The 22588-nt window shown below is 43.3% G+C and overlaps 1 protein-coding gene across 3 annotated transcripts in view; it reads left to right on the top strand.

The window, feature by feature from the left end:
* The first annotated feature begins 8637 nt into the window (after positions 1-8637).
* PTCH2 (patched 2) overlaps positions 8638-22588 on the top strand; it is a 60968-nt gene continuing 47017 nt past the window's right edge. Inside the window, exons 1-2 of one of the 3 annotated variants that reach the window (XM_061632811.1) lie at positions 8638-9186; positions 10297-10489. In XM_061632811.1, the coding sequence (XP_061488795.1) occupies positions 9043-9186; positions 10297-10489 (337 nt within the window). In that variant the 5' untranslated portion in view covers positions 8638-9042. Of the gene's footprint in view, positions 9187-10296; positions 10490-16864; positions 16953-16991; positions 17120-22588 lie in introns of those variants that run through there. The other 2 variants (XM_061632813.1, XM_061632812.1) reach the window with 2 other exon arrangements.

Here is a 22588-nt window from a genome sequence, read left to right as displayed (position 1 = left end):
CTGTTATGAGGATAAATGGGGATGGGGGAAAAACAATGTACACTTCCCTGAGCTCCTTGGAGGAAAGGCAAGATACAAATATAATAATAAAATAAATAAAACATATACTAATATGATTCCTTTTTGCCATACTGTATATGTGAGGCAAAATCCTTATGTACCCAGATAATGATAATTATTCTGTCACCTAATTCATAATTGGCTGCTAAATTAATTTAATTTGGCACATTATAATTACCCACTGCACTAAAAACTAGCATTTAGGGTAGCATACCCACCGACCTTTTGTGACTGCATTGAATATTTATGCATGTACATATTCATATTATGCAGTAGTATTATGTCTGTCCACTGAAATTACATACAAAGCCAACAGGGATTGTAAGGGTGTGTTGTATCTTCCCTTCCCTTTGTACAGTAAATGTGACAGTTGGAAAATGTATATTTGTGGACACAGCTAGTCATTGATACGTTACAATTTTTTAAAATGAGGTATTTATAGGCATAAATAAGGTTTAGTTGAAAAAATCCCAAACTCCATTTTCCAACCACTTTATCAGCAGTTTTGTGACAGAAGCCAGAGGCTGAATGATGGGTGCAGCCCTCCAGCAAATCACATTTCTTAATATGTTAGCTGCCTTGAGGGTGCTATTTTTGGATAGGAAGGCAGGATATACATACTTTAATCACAAAGCAAATCCGGTGTCTGTGTACCTGTGTGCAACCATATTTATATAGGTGTAAGGGAGCTTTATAATATAATTTTATTTTTCTAGCTACAAAATGTGGGTAAGTAGGGCTAAAAGTCTGTGAGTTTCATGGCCGAGCAGAGGCCACAACTCCACTGTTACTGATCTTGCAATGAAACTTACTTTCTAGTTTGATGCTCCTTTCTAGCTACATAAATTATAGTGTTTTTTCAGTAGCTACAGACTCTTCAGTGTGTCCCACATCCAGAAAAAGTGATGATAAAGGTAGAAACAACAAAGAATCTTGTGGCACTTTAAAGACTAGCAAATGTATTATGGCATAAACGTTCATGGACTAGAGTCCACTTCATCAGATCTATGAAGGGTTATGGTGAATTGCTGCTATATGTACACATGGCCGGTGTGGAGGGGAAACTGTAAATGGTAAGGTCAGAGGAGAATGACATGCAGAAAATATGGACAGAGACAATTATGTTATTAACAGTGACAATTCACAAAGCAGTGATTCTACAAACATCTGGGCACTGGTAAGTTAATTAACACATGTACTGTAGTTAAAAAAAACAAAACCACCTTGTTATACTGATTCATGCCACAGGTGATAGAATTCAGCCTGTTGATAAATATTAATTCAATGGTTTCATTATTGTTGTAAACCGCTCAGAGAGCTTCAGGTATGGGGTGGTATATAAATGCATTATTATTATTATTATTATTATTATTAACAACAACAACAACAACAACAACAATAATAATAATAATAATAATAATAATAATAATGAGGTCTCCATTTGAAGTTTATTGGTTTGAGAATAGCCACCTGAAGGTCAGTGGCAAAGTGTCCTGAGAGGCTGAAATGATCCCCCACTAATTTTCCAACTCTGCTGTTCTGATGTAAGATTTATGCTCATTTATTATTTTGCTGGCCTGTTCAATGTATGTAGAGTGCAGAAGGGCATTGCTGGCAAATAGCAGTATATATCATAATGCCAATAGAGGTTGGTGTTTCCGATGTCAGTGGGGGAGTGAATCCATTCCAGGTTTTAATCCAAACTTTCAAGGAGCTGTCCAAGGTGCTCACTTCAGACTAAAATGTGGAGCGGATTCATTTCCCCACTGACATCAGAGCCACCAGCCTCCACTGCATATTGCAATATGAGTAGATGAATGAACCCTTAATGCTGTGGCTAACATTGTTACGTCCTGTAATAATGGTTGCCTGAATAGATATGAGGACAGAGCTGGCATCTGGGTTTGTTGCATCCTCTGTCTGAGTGTCTATTGCCACCCCGGGCCCCTACTGGGAGGAAGGTCAGGATAAAAATCTAATTAATAATAATAATAAAATGATAATAAATAATAATAATAGTTATTATTGTTATTTATGGCCTATTATTGATATGGCATAGCTATTTTAGGCCAGGGGGCTGTCTATTAGCAAGAACTGGCCTACCATCCATGGCCTATGATGATGATGATGATGATGATTTATTAGATTTATTAGTTGCTTGTTACCCAAACATCTCCAAGTGACTTACAACAATGTTAAAAATAAAACAAATATATCATGCTATAAGAACAAAACAATAAAACAATGACACCCCCATGCAGCCACAGGAAGCTTATAATATCATTATCCAGGATTGGCTGTAAATCCTTGATTATACCTTGCAGTGATTTTTTCACGGGAGCTGTAGATCATTACAAGTGATTACAAGTGCTGATCTGTCACTTTCTCTCCTAGGTTGGTCCTGTAGTGTATTATTCCTGAGTACCAGCAGTCTGTCCACTTTTTCATGTCACTAGGTGGGCATTACAGGCTAATAAATGCTTGGTGTTAATCCTTAAATTGTGGGTCACCATCCAACATATCAGAATAGATGTCATTGTACTGCAGGGCTTGAATGTAGACAGTGCAATTTGTTAGTCTCTAAAGTGTAACAGACTAATACAACTAGCCTTTTGGAAATAAAGACAGAGCTCAGCTTCAGCTCATTTCTTCTGATTGTCAAAATGTATCAGCATATCATATTCTGAAAACTTTTAATGCCTGTGCAGTATATTCATCTCTTGGTAATTTGCCACTAATGAAGGGACAACATCAAACTTACATTCTGCGGCAGCTTATCCCCCCAATGTCCACTAGGGGGGTTCTCGCTCCTTTTTTATGTTTTGGGTCCTTACTGAGTTAGTGGAACCATGAAGCTGTTCCAGTCTCTAAGACTAGTGTATTAATATTAGATGTACTAATAGTAGCATTAATAAAATGTTTAATGTAATTATTCACCACAGCACAGAAGACATCAATCATTTGACATGTTTAGGTGGGTCACATATGTCCAGTGAGCATGATTTCAAATAAAGAAGACTAGGATCATGTAGATTATTAGAGATGAGAGGAAAGGCCCAATCCAAGCCAGATGCCTGTTGGTCAGAGGAATGAAATCCATTTGAATAATGAGGCAAATATATGACCATCAATTTTACTACCACGTCATTTTTGTGAACTTGTACAAGGGATTGGGGAAGACTTCTCAGCAGAAATTAAATAAAAGCTGTGAAGACCTGCAAAAAAAACTGGCATGAGTCTGCAACTTGTGCAAGTGAGCCAATAAGATGGCATGCTATTCTATATACACAGTCATCAAAGAGAAGGAGAGGTTGGCAGGACAAGAGGCACTGCTGTCCATCATGCGATAGCCTGGTAGGAGTTGGAAAGCTGTTGCCTTCCAGATGTTGTTGGATTCCATCTCCCATCATCCCTGTTAATTGATCATGATGGTTGGGGTTGATGGGAGATAGAGTTCAACAACTCTGGAGGTCCAAATGTTCCCATCCCTGTTGTAAAGCAAGGGCCAGCCATTATACTGGAGAGGTGGAGGAAGACCAGATTGGGCCTGTGGAATTTACTGCCCCAGAAGGAGAACAGAAGCCAAAAGATATAGCAACATTCAAGAGGAAAATTAGTAGCGCCCATAAATGAGCCTCTGCATGTTGCTGAATGCTGGAGAAAGTACAGCCTTTCCTGTTCAGCACCAGCACTACTAACTGTGAGCAGTAGCATAGTGGCAAATTCAGAAGTGCAGAGTCCCTTCATTACAGTTACAGCCACACCCCATCTAAGATTATTCAACCTTCTAAGATTATAGAATAATGTGGCCAGGTTTGGATACTGCTTTCTGCTTCTCCATCCTTGTTAATGCCTTCTCTCACAACAACAGGCATCCCTGAAGCTAATCAGCATGAAAGGGTGTGTTAGCTACTGAAAAGAGTCTTCTCAGTGGCTTACTCACCTCCTTTCACCCTGACTGGCTCCAGTCAGCAGGAAAGGCAAAGTAAGCATATTAAAAGACTCTTTTCAGTGGCCAAAACACTCCCCTTTTTTGCTGATTAGCTCATAGGATGCTGGAGACATAGGGACCAAGCTGGGACCTGGATCCCCCAAAAATAAGGGGTCTAAGACCCCCTGAGACCCTGGATGACTGCACCTCTGATTGTGAAGGGTTAGTAGTGAAGTCTTCTTGTGGGTGAACTATTGCAAGTGCTTATTGTAAGATCTGTCATTTTCTTCTGTGACATCAGCTGCTATCCCTGTTGGATGGAAACAGTGATGCAGCTAGGTCCTTTTAGACCCTGGAGCTAATGGTCTTACAGAACCCCCTTTAGATGGCCATGTATGTGTGTTACTGCAACTGAAGTACACAATTAACATTTATCTTCCCCACCCTCAATTCCATGCTTTACAACTGTTCATTTTATTATGCATTTCCCATCAGGGCAAACCCCATTTTATTCCTGTAGTCAAGATGGCATTGCAACTGAAGTGAATTTAAAATCCAAAACTGTACATGCTCAAAATATTTATTTCATTGGGGTCGGCAAACTTTTTTTTGTTTCTGTATTAATGTGCATACCTTGCACTAGACTATAGGTAGAATGCTGCAGTGACCAGCATCAGTCTCAGTGAGCCCTGGCATCCCTATACTGGTCCAGGGGATAACACCAGATCTGTTTGCCACTGTCTGCAACATCTGCTTCTCTCTGGGTGGTCATTTGAGGAATCCCTGGGCTTCCCAGCCCTAGACTTTGACCACAAGGCCCTAGCTGCACCACGTTATGGAAAACCAGGCTGCATGGCCTACAGGACAGAGTGAAATTGACAACTGCCATATTTCTGCAAAGAACATAGGCCTCCCAGGCTCATTGTCTCCTATAGGTAATGTATGTTTCTAAAGGGGAATAGATGCTGGAATGAAGATTTGTTTTTAGGCCTTTGTCAAAGAAGCCCCAAAGCCTCAGTGTTACACAGTCAGATCAAATAAGCAACTAGCCAGCAGATGAATTGCTCCTAGATGGGGAAAACCAGGCTCCTCATCTACATTGTTGCCTGGGACCAGACCAAGCTAAAAGTTGCAAGGAAGTTGCATTTCAGGATGGGGGGGGGGAAGAGTCATCATACAGCTGGTGTTGCACACGCAGAGACAGAATGTGTGGGATGTTATATAGAGGGCTTTTTCTCATTACCCTGACTGCCTTCAATATGTCAGCATCCCATTGCCTCAGAGGAAGGGTCTGAGGCAATACCAAGCTAATGGGGATCAAGGCCTTTAAAATCCTGTTGTCATTTTTGCTTACAGTACTTTCTGATGATTCAGAGTATATACGATCTTGATGAACAAAAGTTCAGGCAGAAGGAGACATAGTGACAAAGGCCACTTTTAGGGGATGCTGAAGAGAGGCAGTTGTTCCAGGATTGAAATACTGAGGACTCTTCAAACTTGTTTTCCAGGAAAAACTGAAAGAAGCAGTTGCAGAAAATGGTAAAGATAGATTATGTCAATAATGAATTTTCCTCACTCTAATTGTTGGTGGGAGTTGGAGGTAGGCAGGGTAGAGAGAGCAAGCAGAAAACTGTCAAGAACATCACTTTGCTGGCCTGAATTTTGAAGATAGTGGGTGTTGTTTCAGGTCTGGCTGACCACTCAGTGAAGCCTCCAAGTGGATTTTTCAAGCTGCTGTCTATTCAGTTTGAAATCTTCTTTTGTTCCCACTTAATCACTTCAGGGAAATAAATGTTTCACTCACTATATCATTTTGTCAAGGGTCTAGTCCCAAACATACCTCTCCAAAAAGTCACTACATAACATTTATTTGCATGTACATGCAAATACAGTGTAATATGCATGCATAAACTCTTAACACAAAAACACATTAACAATCTCCCACACATATATATGTTTCTTTTTCATTAAAACCCAAGTTCTCCCATAAAATTTACATTCCCAAATATTCATAGAAGAAGCAATATATTGTTTCCTAATATGGGGACAGGAGTGACGCTACCATGATGGGCCAAAGGATGGAGCTCCCATCTTCCATCAAAGGAGGATGGGGCAGTGCAATTAGACCCTCCTGTTTTTGGTTCTGGTTCTCCAAACTAAACTTCAGCTCAGAGCGAGTCATGCGATTACTTAGGCTGCCATCTCTCAACCAGATTAGTCCCTCCCACATAGTAGGTCTATTTTCTGTCAGCCCAAGCTCTGCAGCTAGAATCCGAGCTATCCATTGGCTTCCTGCTCATTTTGCTGCTGCCTCCTTCCTTGGCAAAGGTAAACATAATGACCATCTTGTGGGGCTGAGAGAAAACAGACCCACTGAGAGCTCATCACCTGCTAATTGGAACAGGCAGGGAGGAAAGGGGAGCGATGTTGCCTGGCTGCAGTCTAAAGAGAAAAGAGGCATCCTGACTAACCTTGAGGCTGCCTCAGTTTGAACTACATATTAAGCCTTGTCTCAGAGTTGGAGTTTTGGACTCGGTTTTCCTTGCCTGTGTTGCATACCTAAGCAGCCAGACTCCCATTCCCATCTTGATTATATTATTTTTCTTATTGAAAGTGCTCCTGTATTTTAATTCATTATTCTTTGTTATTTAAATAGGTGTATTGTGGGAAAGGAATATCAATTTGCACTACGTGTCACGTGTGTGTGTGTGTTCTGTGTGTGTGAAGAGTCTTTCCAGGTTACTTTTAACATTTTAGAAAAATTGTGTGAGGTTCTGAGTCTGTTGTAGGAGGTGGTACAATTCCCCCCCCCCTTTGTGGACCACCAGCCTGGTTGTGGTTTCTCGATGATGGAAAGTAAGACACTGACTTTACAGCTGGCTATGCATTTCCTGGCTTTCTTGTGGGTTTGGTTGAAGGACAGTTTGTCAGTGAATTTCCAAAATAAAATGTGTTGGGTCTCAGGCTTGTCTGGATGTCACAATGACTAACATCCTATCCTCCCCATGACCACAAAACAAAGCAAAATCCTGGAAAAAGTTATCCTAATCCTAGGTATATGAAGGTTGGTGGTGAATACTCTTGCTGTGATGAATACTTTGCACATGGTCAGGGTTATTCCTTCCCATTTCCAAGACTGACAGTGCAATTTTACATGTCTAGGGACTTATTCCCAAATTGATTGAGCATAGGACTGCAGCCTGAGCCACTGCATTGAAAACAAGTTCTGGTTCTAAGGTCTGAAGGGCCCTGGCTCAAAACAAACCATTATCTTGGTCCATACGGCCGAAATAATTAGTTATACCAATTTCGTGGATAGTTTTGTTTGAGACGGTTTTTGTGTGTGTGTGTGGAGGTGGGACTCTGCATGTAGCCAGGGGTGTATTCATTCGGGATCTCTACTTTTTTGGGAGCAGGGTCCCAATGTCTCCAGCATCCTACAAGCCAATGAGCATGAAAGGGGAATATGTTGACACTGCATGTCTTCTGACATGCTTACTGGTTCTTTCCTGCTGATTGGATCCAATCAGAGTGAAAGGAGGTGAGTCAGCCACTGAGATGACTCTTCTCAGTAGCTAACACTCTCCCCTTTCATACTTATTGGCTCCTAGGGATGTCTGTTGTTGTGGGAGAAGGCTTTAACAAAGATTTTATTCTCAACCCAGCAGCAAAAAAGGGTGTGTGGCTGTGACAAACATGAAAGGACCCTGCACTTCTGAATTTGCCACTACACTACTGCATGCATCTGAGGGAAGAGCTTCCTGGTTTTGTTTTTCAAAACTTTAATATATTTATTTTATTGGATTTGGGCAAAGCCTATGTATCTGTTCCCCTTAAAATGTCCTAAATTCAAGAGTCTATGCCGTGTGGTATGGTTACATTTCTAAATAACAGGTGTTTGGGTCTCAGTTTTGTTCAGAAGTTTCATACTCAATCTTGCTCACTTGGAAGGCATTCCCTCTGTCCATAGGGGTGCAGAGAATAATTGACTAATTTCTCAGTAGGGGGGACAATAGCACTCTGTACATGTTTAAACAGCATAATTTTCCCTTTAGAGTTGTTTTCTAAGTCCTAATGTGGGAAAGGGAGGTTGTGTGTATGTGTGTGTTTTAAAAAATCACCCTCAAAAAGTCATCAAAAGCCAACACAATATAGAAAAATGTGTGAGGTTTTTTCTCTCTCCATCCCCCGTTAGTGCCAATTTGGCATCTTCTACTCTTTATACCTATATAAACTTTTGCAAGAAATCAATCTTCTGCACCTTCATTTTGAAAAAGCCTCCCCCCCCCCGTTTTACTCTTTTCTTCCCAAATCCTTTGCAGAGTTCACCCTTTCCTCCCGCATAGTTTGCAGCTGTCCCGCTACATCGCTACGTCCGCTTGCAATAATAAATAAAGGAGCTGGTTTGGATTTGGGGGGGGGTGGCAGCTGGGGGGGCAACGGGCAGCATTTGAAAATCTGTGGAGCAGAATTCCTGTGTTGAAGGCAAGTCTCTCTCTCCCTCCCTCTGCCCTCATTGATTTGAGGCGGAGAGGAGGGAGGCGGGGGAGGGCGCTGCCTGGGTGGTCTCTGCTCTCTCCACTTTGGTGAGCTGTTGCTTAGCAGCTAATAATAGGAGATGTTTGCGGAGTAATTTGCCTCTTCCTCGGCCAATGGGAACCGGGGCACTTTCCCATCAAACCAAACCTTCCTCCCCCCGCTCCTCTTTTCAGGATCTCGGAGGAGACTGTTTGTTCCAAATGTTGGTGGGACGGGTTCCGAGGCGCACTGCACGGCCGGGCACCCGAGGGCCTCTCCTTTCGGGGGCTGTGTGAGCTTTCGATCCCCGTCTCCTGCCACGAGTCGAAGGGGCCTCGCTGGGGAGGCGCCGAGGGCGCATGGGGCGCGCTTGGATGGCCTTGGATTCGCCCCCATAATGTCCACATGGGATCCCTGCAGCAGCCACTCTGAAGCCTCCGACCCTGCGCTTCTCCCCCCTGGATTACCGCTCCCGGGAAGCCGCCAGCGCCCCTTCGCCTCCTCCCAGCCCCGTCCTCGTTCGACCCTGGAGCATGGCTGCGGATCGGCCGGTCCCTGGGGCCGGGGGCTTCTTCGGAGAGTTCCCGCCGTCTTACGCGGCGGCAGCTGCCAACTCGGATCTTCTCCGGAGACCCAGCTACTGCCATGCTGCCTTTGCCCTCAAACAGATCTCCAAGGTAAGGGAATGGGACGCCGGCGCTTTCCCACGGGTGGGGAGGGAAAGAGAGGGAAGAGAGGAGGGACGGAAAGTTGGGGCGATCCTGTACAGCCGGGAGAGAGTCGCGCAAGCAGCCGCGAGGGAGCACCGAGCAAGGAAGTGGCTCTTCTGGGCCCGGGCGTGGGGTGGTGGCTGGAGACGAGACCGGGGTCCTCCTGGACTCTCTCGGCTTATTTGGGGCCAGGGGAAGAAGGAAGGGGGAAGGCTCCAAAGCCCGCTTGCTCCGTGGCCCCAGGAGCTTGGGTAGGGAGATACGACGGAGCCGTCCCGGAGGGATGGCGTGTCAATGGGGCGCGCGCGAGACGCTGGCCCGGGTTCGGCTCGGGGGTGGGTCTGAGCGGAGCCCTTTTTTTTGCCCAGGAACGAGAAAGGGAGGCGGGTTGACTTTGGCCAGTGAATCGGTGAGAGGGAAGGACGTTGGGGAGAAAGAGGGAGACAATGGGAGAGTCGCCAGCAAGAGAAGAAGGCAAGAAAAGCTTGACAGGTCAGAAGGACTCACCTGAGAAAAGGGGAGGGGTAGAGCATATATCTCGCCCACCACATACAGAGCTGAAAACGTAAACTGTAGGGCTCCGTAGCACATTTGGCTGCAGCTGCAAGGACGCTGGAGGGTCGATTCTAACAGGGAGCTTCAGCTGCTAGGGTGTTCTGGCGGTGAGGAGTGCATCTGGAACTGGGGAGCAGAGGGGGAGATCCTTCCTTTGAGCCACTCTCTCCATGCTAGGGTCCTGTGGAATCTCACAGATAACATATTTATTGTCGCATGAGCCTTTCAGTGGTCTGTTTCTCCATCTAGGGTCCAAGTAGGGATTCACCCATATCTAGGGGTGGAAGAAGATGGGCAGCGGCATCCACAAATATATTAGCAAATGGAAGGACTGTGGGAATGCGTACAGACACACACACACACACCACACCACACCCCAAAATCTGTGAAGAGGTTCTTGCTGGAATCCTTTCTCCCAAGGCTTGAGGTCTGCTTTAACCCCAGTGCCAGCTATCCTGGGGCAGGATGTTGCTGTTCCCTGTAGCAACCATGTCTTGGCTAATTCTCCATCTCTCTTCCCAGGGTAAGGCTGTGGGCCAGAAAGCCCCGCTGTGGCTGCGGGCCCAGTTCCAGGCTCTGCTGTTTACACTGGGCTGCTGGATCCAGCGTCACTGTGGCAAAGTACTTTTTGTGGGGTTGCTGGTCTTCGGGGCACTGGCTGTAGGGCTGCGAGTAGCCTCCATCCAGACGGATATTGAGCAACTCTGGGTAGAAGGTAAGTTCCTTTCTGGGTGTGTGTGAATGCTGGGGGGGGGCTGCATAGAGTTTGGGACATGTTGGGTGATGGTGGAGCAGTTGTCCAACATAGTGGAAGGAAAATCAATTCTGGTTTGAGCCTGGATGAGCCTTTTAAAGGGAATTGTTGGCAAAGGGGTCAATTTCTAAGCTCTAGGTGTGTGTGTAAATCCAGATTTGCACACAGCCTCTTAGCTCTGGCACCTTGGGGAAAAGGCACCAAGCAACAGAGGGTAACAAGTTCTCTCTCTTGGATATGAAAAATGTATTCTAGTTTGAGGGACTCTTAAAATGTGAACTCTTGCAATAAAACCCTTTGATATAAGTAAGAACTGGAAGAGAAAGTGGGTGGGTGCCCTTGTGTAAGTCCATTCAAGTTGAAGGGGCTTTCTCCATAAATATTTTCAATGGGTTGTAGCAATGGTTTTTAAGCCAGTTCCGTGATTCTTGGAACCCAAATCAGAATCTTTGGAATGTTTGGGAAATGTTATTCTACATGATGTGCAAAACAGCATTGGGAGGAGCATCGTTTGTGAATATCGAATGATGGAACAGAAGCTTTCCATGCCCTAAGTTCACATGTAGACTTGTGGGGTGACAAGGTATAAAACTGGATAACAGAGTTGTCGAGTGCTTTCAAATAATTGAAGAATGTGCCAAACATTGTGGTTTGGATTTAGAGGCACCTGACAGTTCTGTTCTTGGAGGTCTCAGTAATGGGATGCATCAAATCCATGTCATCTTGCTTTTCGCTGTACTCTTCCTCTGATTGCTCAGAGTGGCTTACATGTGGTTTCCATGCAGTCTCCCATCCAAGCACCATACTTTGCTTGTCTGTTTAACTTCAGCAATAGAACCTTCTTAATTTTGTGCCTCAAGACTATTTTCCAGTAAGAAAGGTGCTATGATGAGCCTCACTGACTGCTGGTCTAAGGCAAGGAATTACCTTTTCTTTTTTGACTCCAAGCCTGTTTTGTTATATTTGTTTCAATCTGTGAGAAACAATGATTTAAAGGCAACAAATATTGGAAAATAGACTTCTCCCACAACCCGAAGGATGAACCATTTCTGTGGTGTAGAGAGCTGGTTGATTTCTGCTTTGTTCCACAAGAGTGTAAGTGTGTATACTTAAACCTTTCTATGCTGCTCTGCATGTATGTGCCTGTGCGTTCCATGTTGTGTGTGTGTGCAATCCAGATCTCTTATCAGTGCATATTCATGCCTCCACACAAGCAACTGTAATTAAATTCTTTCCCCCATCTCAAAGAATATGGTTTTTCTTGCCATCGGGCCTTGTTTGGTGCATTGCATTATTGATATTAAAATCCTAAATTACCTTTTTGAGGGTGGTGTTGAAGGAGAGGATAATTACTGTCTACGGCAGAGCTGTCAGTTGAAGTATGACTTGGGTCACACTTGCCTGTCAGCTGAGAATGGAATTGGGTTGAATGCAAACAGCCGAAAGCAAAAGGGGTCACCCAGGAGCAAATCCTAATTTCCTACTGGAAACATCTGATAAAAATGATGCCTTTGTTATTAATAAGTTCAGCATGCTATGTTTCCCCCCACTTTCTCTGCACAGCCATCAGTTCTTGGGCAGTGCCTGGGGTTTGCTCCTTGCTTCCATCTCCTGCTTATTGCCCTTTCCTCTGTTTTGCAACACCAGGTTATGCTGAGTTTTCACACCCAGGGATTTTTTATTTTATTTTTATGTTTTTCAAAGCAGCCTGGGAGCTTTCCAAGAGCAGATGTTTCTCTGTGATGACTGTCAGGGATCTCTGGCATTCCACACCTCCTCCCCCTGCACAACCCCAGCTCCATGTGTGGTCCTAAACTACTCTTGGATTTTGTTCAACAATAGAAGCAACTTTACTCTTCCACCCTCCCACTCTCTTTTAAATAAAACCCACACTTACATGAATGCCAGTAAAATGTACCCACCTGTTTCACACACTGAAGGGGGACTAGAAAGAGAAAAAATGCCTCATCCTTAGCCTTCTCCCCCCCTCCCCTTCACCTAGTTCCTTGCTTTCCTGAGGCTCATAGCAAAAAGGAGATCTATCAAGACCTGCAGCTGTTAAACATTTAAATAAGGGAAATCCCCTTTTTGTAACCAACCCATCTCATCCCAAATCAAGAACATCCCCCGAGAACCTGCACGGTTGGGCTTGTATTTATTTATTGCTTTTGATGCTGACATTTGCTCAGCGTACTTTTTTTTTTCTGTTGTCTATTCCATTGTTGGGCTGCTGGCTTGTGAGATACATAAAGCTGAAGGAGAATTGGATTTAGGACTTGGGAGTGTTGTATTGGAGAGGGCACCAAACTTTGTGGAGCTCTTTTGTTGGAAATTTGTTTTGCGACAAATTATATTTTGAGATATGTTCATTTTGAGATGAAGAATTCTCACTGGTTTTGTTTTTAATTGTTCACATTAGAATTCTACATTGTAGCAAATAGTTTGAAAAAGCAATATTCTGATTTATCATTGTATTTAATTGGACCATAGTTTATTCTCTTGGTTGTCTCGCATTTGCCAAGTGGGGCTTTGCAATATTGTCTTTCAGTTGGCTGCTTGGTGTGTGGCCAGAAAGCTGGCTGGGAAGAGCTGGCACAAGAATGGAAGTGGAAAAAGATCACAGCTGTAGATTTCCCTATGTGGATAGTCCCAATGTGTAAAGTGCTTCCATAATTGCTTGGTTGTTGTGATACAGGCTCTTCTCATTGGAACCCCATAGTGCTCTGAGGATACTACTGTGAAAGTGTGCTTTGAACCATCCTGCATCCCCCTTGCCAATTGTTGTGGATCATTTGGCTCTGAAACTGCTGTCAAGATCTGGATTTCTAGAGCATAAATTCTTTAGCTCAGATTCCTTTGTTTTTATGATGGGTTATATGCAGCACTGATTGCATACAGGTGAAAAACCAGCTGAATCTGTGAATTATCCACAGGTATAGTCATATTGAATTATGGCTCCATGACTGAATTTTGTTAATGTTATGCCCTTTGCCACCTTTGATCGTTCTGATTGGAGCATAGCCCTGTATGCATACCTCTGGAGAGAAGTTCCTTTTAGAACTGAGAGTATAAATCTTGTCTTCTTTCTGTCAGTGGAACCTCCGTGTGACTTAGATGAGACAAATCCAGCCATGCATAATTTGAAGGAACTGCTGCCATTGGCTGTTGTCTGAAGGTCCCAGTTCCCATACTCACCACTCTTCTATGAACACATATCCATGGCAGCTTCTCACCCTTTTAGTTCAGCACTGTAGTACACTACAATCAGCATAGGAAACATCACTGGAAAATATGATTATGTTTTCTGTCCAGGGTATTTGTCCTCAAAGCATGAAGCTGACATACAGAGTGTGTGGGCCAGCAGCAGACAGCACAGGGAGAAGTACCCTGGCCTTGTATACAGTGGAGATCAATACAACTTCTGATTACCTAAAATAAATGGGATCTAGTTCTAGGCATTAGGATAACCATGGTTGTCTCTCCCTCCAGCACAATGTTATTTTTAAAACTCCTGCTCCTACCAGCCTCTTCCATTTGCAGTACTGTTGTACATCAGTCTCTGCCTCCAGATATTTTAGACTACAACTTCTGTTAGCCACAGAAAACAAGAGTGATATCAGGGAAACACATCCTTAAAGATGGAACGTACTTCTGTGGCCAGTGTCTTGTGGCCCCTAAATAGCCATGTGTGTGTGTAAGAGACGAGAGGAGGGCCTGAATACTTGAGACAAAGGAACTGCCAAATTGACTTGAACCACCTGACCATTATTTATGAGTGGTCTTGAATTTTACTGAGGCAGATAAACTTAAACCTTCTGCGGGCTGTTGTGGAAGTAGAGCAAACAATTTGTTTTTAGTGAATGAACTATTTGCCCCACTGATATCCCAATTGTCTCAGAAATGGAAGCTATATGATGCCCTTGGTAGATCTTGTCCATGGAACTGGGTTGTATCCAGAGATGCACTTTGACTTCACTCTGTTGTTTAGGTGAGGAGAGGAGACAGGAGAACTGCTGGGTACTGATGGGATGGAAATGTATTATCCCAGGTTCATTGTTAACAACTGACTGTGATTGGTTTCTTGGATTGGCATTTGGTTTTAGCAATAATAGATTGAGCTCCTCTCTTGTAGTTTGGGCATATGTCCCTGTTCCTTTATTCACCTTCTACTGTAAATGCCCATGATGAAGACACTGGCTTTGTTTCCTGTGCACCAAGAAACCTCAGAATATTCACCAGGGAACTCTGGGTAGCTAAGAAATATCTATTCCATGAGCATTAGCCAAGCCTTGTTAGGACTGACATCTTATTCTTGGAAATGTGGAGATGAAGGGGGAGTGTTTTAAGTTTATAAATAATCTGGAGTAAAATACAGGAGCATATCCCATGTCTGGAGCAATTTATATAGTGGATGTGTAGTCTGTACAGTCTCTGGGTCCCCTTCAGTGCAGTGGAAGGAGGAAAGCCCTGAATCAACTACATTGAAAAGAGATTGTTGGTATGATGTTAAAGAAAAAACATAGCTAATATGCTTTTAACTAATATGGATCAATGGATGAGTTTCCAGAGGTTATCCCAAGAGTCGTTTACTGTACTTTCTTCAATACTACAAACATTCATCATAGTTTCTAGTCAGAAGGCCCTAAATGACTAAACCTGATGGCTTTCCTGAAAGTTGGAATCCAGGTTATCATCAAATTTGCCATCACATATACTGGGCAGAATGGTCTTGAATGATCAAACAGCACCTTTGTCTCCCAAATGATTATAAGCCTCCCTAAATTGTTGGGGAGTAAAAATATATCTGCTGAAGGCATACTTCTCACAAACAGCAAAAGATGTGTTAAACCTGTTCCACTTCAGATGGCAAGTGGGATCTCACATGATCCAATATTCACAATAAAAAAGTCACTTGTACATAGAAAACGGGGGAATCAGAGAGAAGAATTCTAGCCTACCCTTCTCCCTGGAATGCTGGTTTTCTATGTGCAGGGCATTTTTGGTATGGAAAAACTGTTGATTATGTGAGCCCCAACTTCACATGGCACAGTTCTGAAACATAGTTGCCACCTCATTTGCTGTTTGGAACAACTAGGCCTAAGAAAAGAACTAAAATAACTTCTACTCCACCCACAACTACTAATGCCCTACTAATATTAACAGGTAATTTTTTTTCCTGATTAGGTCTCAGTATAATTCCAGATTCTGACTAATAATCTTTAGATTTAGTTATAAAGGAATCTAGCTCAGATTACAAATATCAGATAATAAGCTCAGAGTTGTTTAGCTAGGACCTATTTTTTAAACCCACAGTTGAGCAGTTAGGGTAGATGTGGGAAACCTCTGGCCTACAGGTCTAATGTGGCCAGCAAGGGCTTCCTGATCCAACCCCCAGAATTCTTCCAAAGCCACATCTCCTTCTCACTCAGCATATTTTATTTATTTCAGTTATATCCCACCTTTCCACCAAGGAGCAAGGTAGCACACATGGTTCTCCCCCTCATTTAATCCCCACAACAACCCTGTGAGGTAGGTTAGGTTGAAAAGCAATGACTGGCCCAAGGTCACCCAGGGAGCTTCATGGCTGAGTGGGGATTTGAACTGTGGTCTCTATTGAGGAGTGTGGAGGACCTGATTTTCATCCCCAATGTGGGGAGGGGTAGGCTAAACCTCCCCACTCAGCATGCTGTAATGGGGATGAAAATGTTCCCCTTCAACAAATCTGCACAGATCATTTATGGGGAGACTGAATGAAGGGGAGTGTTGTGTGTCTCTGTGTGTTAAATATCTGTATGTTCAGGCTGTAAGGTTGTGAATGGGGTGTGCAGTGGAGTATGTGAACAGGGTGCGAATGTATGTGGAGTTGGCCCCACCCACTTTGAGTTTTGGCCCTGCCCACTACTGGTATGTTGCCCCTGACAACCTTCCCCCAAAGGAATGTAGCCTTCTGGAAGAGAAGGTTGTAGACTCCTGATTTTAGGATCAACCATCTCAGTGTGGATATATGCTGGTGTTGACACCTATCATCCTGGCCAGTTGCAGTGAAGGGGAAAATGGCAGGAGCCAATGTGAACAGAAACTGACTGTAGGCATTTATAGGTAAAGCCACTTGCCTGTTGGCATAATTATGACCAGGATAGACGGCTCAGTGGGAATTAAACCTAAAGCTTGAGGCTTGAAAACAAGCCAGCATTTGAGAGGCAAAAGGTCATGGCTGATTTATAGGCTAAGGGTGACCTCAAAGGGAAGCAGGTTTAATTTTTAACTGGGACATTTTAGTGTAGCTATGTGGCTGCAGGGCCTATTTAAAGATTGCTGCTACTGGATGGCTGTCCTGCCAGAGGGAATGTTTTTATCTTTGAATTCCTGAGAGTGTGGGGAGACAAGAAGGATGAAGGGTTTTTGCCCACCCATACTGGAACATGTAAGGATTGGGAAGAAATTAAGAGTTTGATGGACAACTGCTGGGGCACTGGACAGATTGGATACAGTGTGCTATGGGGATAATAAGATCAGTATGAAGTTCAATCATTTAAATCAATTCGATTCTTCAGTATGAAGATCTGGAAGGTCCTGTCAGCAAACTTGGTGGTAAGCCTAGCCAGTTCTAAACTGGCAGTCAGGATTTATCTTGAACATGTTTCTATATATTGAATAAGCCAGAACAGCCAGAGTGGACAGTAGTGACTTTTTTTCAGGATAAAGTGTTGTAAGATGCCTTCTTGCTGGAGGACATGAAATCGTTCACTGTACTGACTCTGTTTTGGACAGGATGAATGTGAAGATGGAATAGGAGGTATTTCTGTCAGCATTCAAAAAGGGAATTAGTGCAGTGTTTGGGACACCCAACTCCTGACCTGTACTTTGTGGATTGGTTTGACTGAAATTCTACCCTATAGCCTGGGAGTGGACAGAGACCCCAGTCCTAGCTTAGTATTGAAGAGACAGGAAGAGCAAAGACTTGGTATGAAAGGAAGTAACCTGTAGATTTTAATGTTTTGAGGGAGTGGGCCTCTGATGTGACTTGAGGTAGCTTGTGAGGGAAGGAGATTCTGTCATTTGGACACTTGTAGGGTACACAAACTTGGCATGTGGCTCAGAGTGAATGGGAACCCTAACCTCATTTGGGGACTTCAGCTCAACAGAGGATTCATTCACCATTGACTTATAAATATACTAATCTCTGTATCTGATGTTCAGTGAAGGATGCCTAAACTGCCCATTTGAAAAGATAACAAAAATCAGTCTCTACAAACAGCACTGAGGCTCAGAGGAAGGAACCTATCTGTTGCTGAAGAGAGTTGATGCCTGATAACAGACACAAATTTAGCCTGTTGTCCTGCACACTGGAGAGGTGGAGCCATCTTTAAATTGGGTCAGACCTCAGGGTGTTTAAGACTGGAGATGAATCCCATGAAGTCAGGCCATGTGAGAAATGCTAGAAGGCCTAATATATATTCAATGAGGCTTTTCTACTCTGAACTTTCCTTCCGAACAGATAAATAAACTGTGGGTGTGGGGCCTGCATACCTCACTCATAAGAGCAAATAAACAAGCCCCCAAGGCAGCTGAGTGCAGAGGCCAAGGGGGCTTCAATGTATATGTGTACTTAATGTTCTTGGGTGGGCAGAAAAGGTGGGTGGCCTAGTGCCTAGCAGAGGGCTCTGAAGAGGCCTTGGTACTGATAAGGGTGAGAAGACAGCTCCGGAAAGGGTGAGAGCAATGGGGAAATGGGTGACATGAAGAGGCCTGAACTGTGCTTCCCATTATGTTGGACATTTGCAAATTTGTTGACTGTTTACAGAGGCAACGGAGGCTGGCAACAGAATTAAGGTATCTGCAGAAAGAGTTTATGATATATAGACAGTGTGAAAGCTGTTAAACAGCAAACTGGAGTATATAAGTAGAAAAGCAAACTCCAAAATATTGTGATGCAGGGGACGCATGCTGATCTAACAATTATATGAGAAACTAGGTAATGCGAGGAGTCTGGGTATAAACTTTTAAGGCCTATTCAATTTCCCATAAAGAAAACCATCAGGCTGTCACAGGGGCACACAGTATCTACTTTATTTTTGAAGTGTCTTTCTCTCTTACCCTCCAAAATCTTTTAGACAATTCTTCCTTGTTTCCAAGAAAAGAAATGATTATTTGGTACCTTTTTCTGACAGAGATGTCTGATGGTATGCCCAATGATAATTTCAGTTTGGTTAATAATATGTGTTTATTCTTTCTTCTGTGGAAGTAATGATTCTCCCACTCGTGTTACACATGAATTGAACCTTCTGGTGTGAAAATTTCAGGAAACAATCAGTCCAACCTTAAGTCAATCTATTCCCTGGGTTCTTCTATAGTCACCTTCCCTCTGCTTCCCCCTCCCCCAGTCTTTCTTGGAGTAGATGACAGGCTTCAGCACAGAAACTTTGGCGCAGACGGTGAGAAAAAGAAGAGGTTTAAATTTAGGAGAACCTATAGCTACATTTTTAAAAAAACAACACAGGTGAAAAAGAAATTGTCTACGAGCCACAAGAGAAAAATGTTACTACCAGTGCAGTTGAAATGATGATGACAAACAAGGAAAAAAACCAACAAAGGGAGCAATGCCATTAGTTGGGTTCTTTTTTTCTTGTTTGTCACGAACTCATTATTTATTTGCTGTCTGTTGCCTTAATGGTAGGAGCATTCGTACCGTGATGAAGTTACAGTGAAGTAAATGCAGTTGTTATATAAGCACTTGAAGAAAAATGTATTGAAAAGTTTTGATATGCATCATAGTATTTAATATGTAATAACTGCTGTTGGGATTACTCATGCGATCACTGCTGCCAGTAGTAAATAATAGCTAAAGAATAGAAAGTGTTGTAACTACTGTAAAAAATAGTGTGTTTGAGGATACCCTTCAGCCTCCCGATCTCCTAAAAGAGAGAAAGAGAGAGCGTTGCCCATTATCCTCTAAATCTGCTTTGTTTTCTGCCTCTGCTTTGACATTTGCTCTAAGAGGCATCTTCTACTGTGACCATGGCCGGCTTTGAAAGGATCTTTCTTTTCTCAGACTAGCTCAAACTTGCTAGAGTTGCCACTCAGGCTGTTTCAGTTTCCCAAAGAATTGAAGGGTTGGGGGAGGAAAGAACTTCTTTTGTTGGTTGTGTGTGTGTGTATGTGTGTGTGTGTGTGTGTGTGTGTGTGTGCGTGCGTGCGTGCGTGTGTGCGTGTAGGACAAGAGAAGAGTGAGAGGAAGGATGCTTCTAGATGAAGATGGGGTCTCTCCACCTCGCTGATCTGGTCGTACATACGGAGATTTCATTTTTAAATGATATGTGAAGAAGAGTGCCTGACCCAGTACTAGAGATTTTATTTTTTATTTTATTGGCAAGAGCTGTGAGTGAGGAACAGAAAGTGGAGAGAGCAAGAAGGAGAGAGTGTTATTCTCTGGTCCATCCCCCCTGGCTTGGAAAAGTGGTCTGAGTTCAAAAAATTCATTTCTTGCCTGAATGAAGGCAGCAATGTGGAAAAATTTCACCATTCAGAGGGGGATGAATGTATGTTTCAACCGCACATTAAGTCACATTAGCAGGCAGTGGAGTGCTTAATGTGGGCATTTTTCACAGCAGCCAACAGAGGGGATGATTAGCATAATTAGTCCAGGCAACTCTATACATATGGAAATGCCAAATGCGTAAATGCCAACACCAGTGGAAATTTATGTCAATGCTGACAGGAGTCTTAGCAGTGAATGGCTCCCAACTGAATCTCTTTTAGCCCTCTTTTTCGGGGGGTCGGGCTCTCCCCTCATCTTTGGCCAAGGCTCCTTCGTGCTGTTCTTCTCCCTCACCCGCCCCCTCCACACTGGGAACCTGAGCCCTTCGGATTTCTGGTAAATAAAGACATTAATTTAGGTCTGGGATAAACAAAAGGCCAAGCCAGGCCTGGGGAATGGGGAGTAGGCCTCAAACGGGCCTTTCAGTGCTCTCCTTAAAGCCAGCTCCCTCAACCAGCTTCCCAGCCATCTTCACTCCCTCTGCTCTGTTTATTTAGAAAGCAGTCTGGTGTCTCTGTCTTTGTCAGGCTTCGTTTGTTAGAGAATAAGCACCAAGGGACATGGTGCTGCACATCTCCCGCTACCTCGGTTCTCAGCAATGTTTAGCCCCAGGGTGTAAGTTTAATGGGGTGCCTGGGCTCCTTTCCTTGTCTAGGTGGATCGAGCTGCTTTTCCATGGTGAACAGGATCCTGATTGGACGTGTTTTGACAGCCATAGACCAGCTAGCGGCTGGCAGGCCTTTCAGAACACCCAGGACAGGTAAAAATGGCTCTTTTAGCACGCCCCCAGCGAGACTTCCTCCCCAGCAGCATGGCTCCTTTCACAGCCTCCCTAATCCAGCTAATCCGCCCCTCAACACTTTGAAGGTGGCCCAAGGCATGTGTGTGCAGCACTGTGTTGAGGACGCTGCAAGAAATCAGATTCGGCTGCGCCTGCCACTGCTATAAGGGAGGGAGGGTGAGAGGGGGGTGGGTGCATATTACCCTTCAACATCCTGCTTTTCTCACTGCTTCAGGCCTGTCAAGGAATCAGATCTCCACATGGATATGGAGGGGACACAGGTGTCCCCTTACTCTCTAGCTGCCTTATTGAATTTGTTGATGATGGGAATAGTCATGTATTAAACCAAAACATAAACTGTCCATGATGAACCCTCTCTTTCAACCTGGCTCAATTCCAAGCCCGTCTAGATGAGTATCCTTCTTCAGATCAGGCAGCTTCTAGTTCCTGGGTTTTTTTTGTTTTTTTTGTTTTTGAGGAAACTTTCCAGTTCTATAGTAAGTAGAGATGTAGGATGATCTGCCAAATTTACAACTGAGGCCTTGATGCAGACTGTCAAGGATAAGCTTTAGTGTGTGTACTTCTATATCACCTATAACTCATTTTAAACAACTTGTTCACAAATGTAGGTTTCTAAAACAGGGTAAATCCTATACAGTTGCAGTGAAGACAAATGTAAGTCAGTCTTCAAAAAAAATGCCATTTAACACATTCTTTAAGACAAATAAACAGGCTTCATTGTGCAACTTTAATATCTAATATTCATATCAACTAATATTGATTTGTTTAGATCAAGGGTCACAAAGCAAAAAAAATCACATTATAGTAATAACTTACACGATGTTTTATCACAGTGCATTTCTTACTCTGTGAAACATTTCTTAGGGATCATTTTTCTTGTCAGTTTCTTCTGTTAAAAATATTTGTTTTATGTTTCTTTTACTGGCTCTTCAAGTTTTTATTTCTCACAATCCCTTGTGTTAATATGCAATGAATGCAAGGATGCATATAGACTTACGATTGGGGCTGCAGTCCTCCTATAGCCACTTACCTGGGAGTAAGACCTATTGAACTCTTTGGGATTTACTTCTGAGTAGGCATGTCTGGGATTGCATTGTGAAACTGTTCTCATCCCATTTTGTTCATACATGCAATCTTCCCTGCAGAATCAAGCTTCAGATAAATTGTTTCTGCTAATTTCTAGCAGAAGCCAGCTGTGCACAGTGACAGTTGGCTGTGCCATGAAAATCACAAAGCCATGCCCCCTCCCAGCAGATTTTCAAGTTTTGAAAAATAGGCATAAAATAATGAATAAGGCACAGAACAAATGTTTGATTGGATAAATGTGCAAGACACTTGGGGGGGGGAATTAAAGGTGGAAAGCCTACCTGGTGCAGGGGAAGAGGAGTGAAGAGGAAATCAACATTAGTTCTGTCACGTGAGTATTGAAGGAAAGGAAAAATTGACTTACCATGTAGCAGAAAAAACAACTCGTGTTTATACATTAATTTATGCTCACCCCATGTTCACCATTCACAGACCTAAGATGGTTTGTGTGTGATGTGTTTTTAGCCCTAGCCCTGCTGAAAAATTTAAATTAATTCCCAGTTCTTGAAAACAGGTTTTGTCCTGTTTTTCCTCCCCCCCCCACTGTGTATGCATTATGTTTAGTCATTTTTATTTTCTTTTTTTGTGTTCTTGATTTCTGCTGTTCATACCTATCCTGATGCTTCCTGTACTG

Source organism: Rhineura floridana, chromosome 6 (genome assembly GCF_030035675.1).
Source record: "Rhineura floridana isolate rRhiFlo1 chromosome 6, rRhiFlo1.hap2, whole genome shotgun sequence".
Lineage (NCBI taxonomy): Eukaryota > Metazoa > Chordata > Lepidosauria > Squamata > Rhineuridae > Rhineura > Rhineura floridana.
The sequence above is the reverse complement of the archived record's forward strand: the minus strand, read 5'-3'. Positions and strand labels throughout refer to the sequence as shown.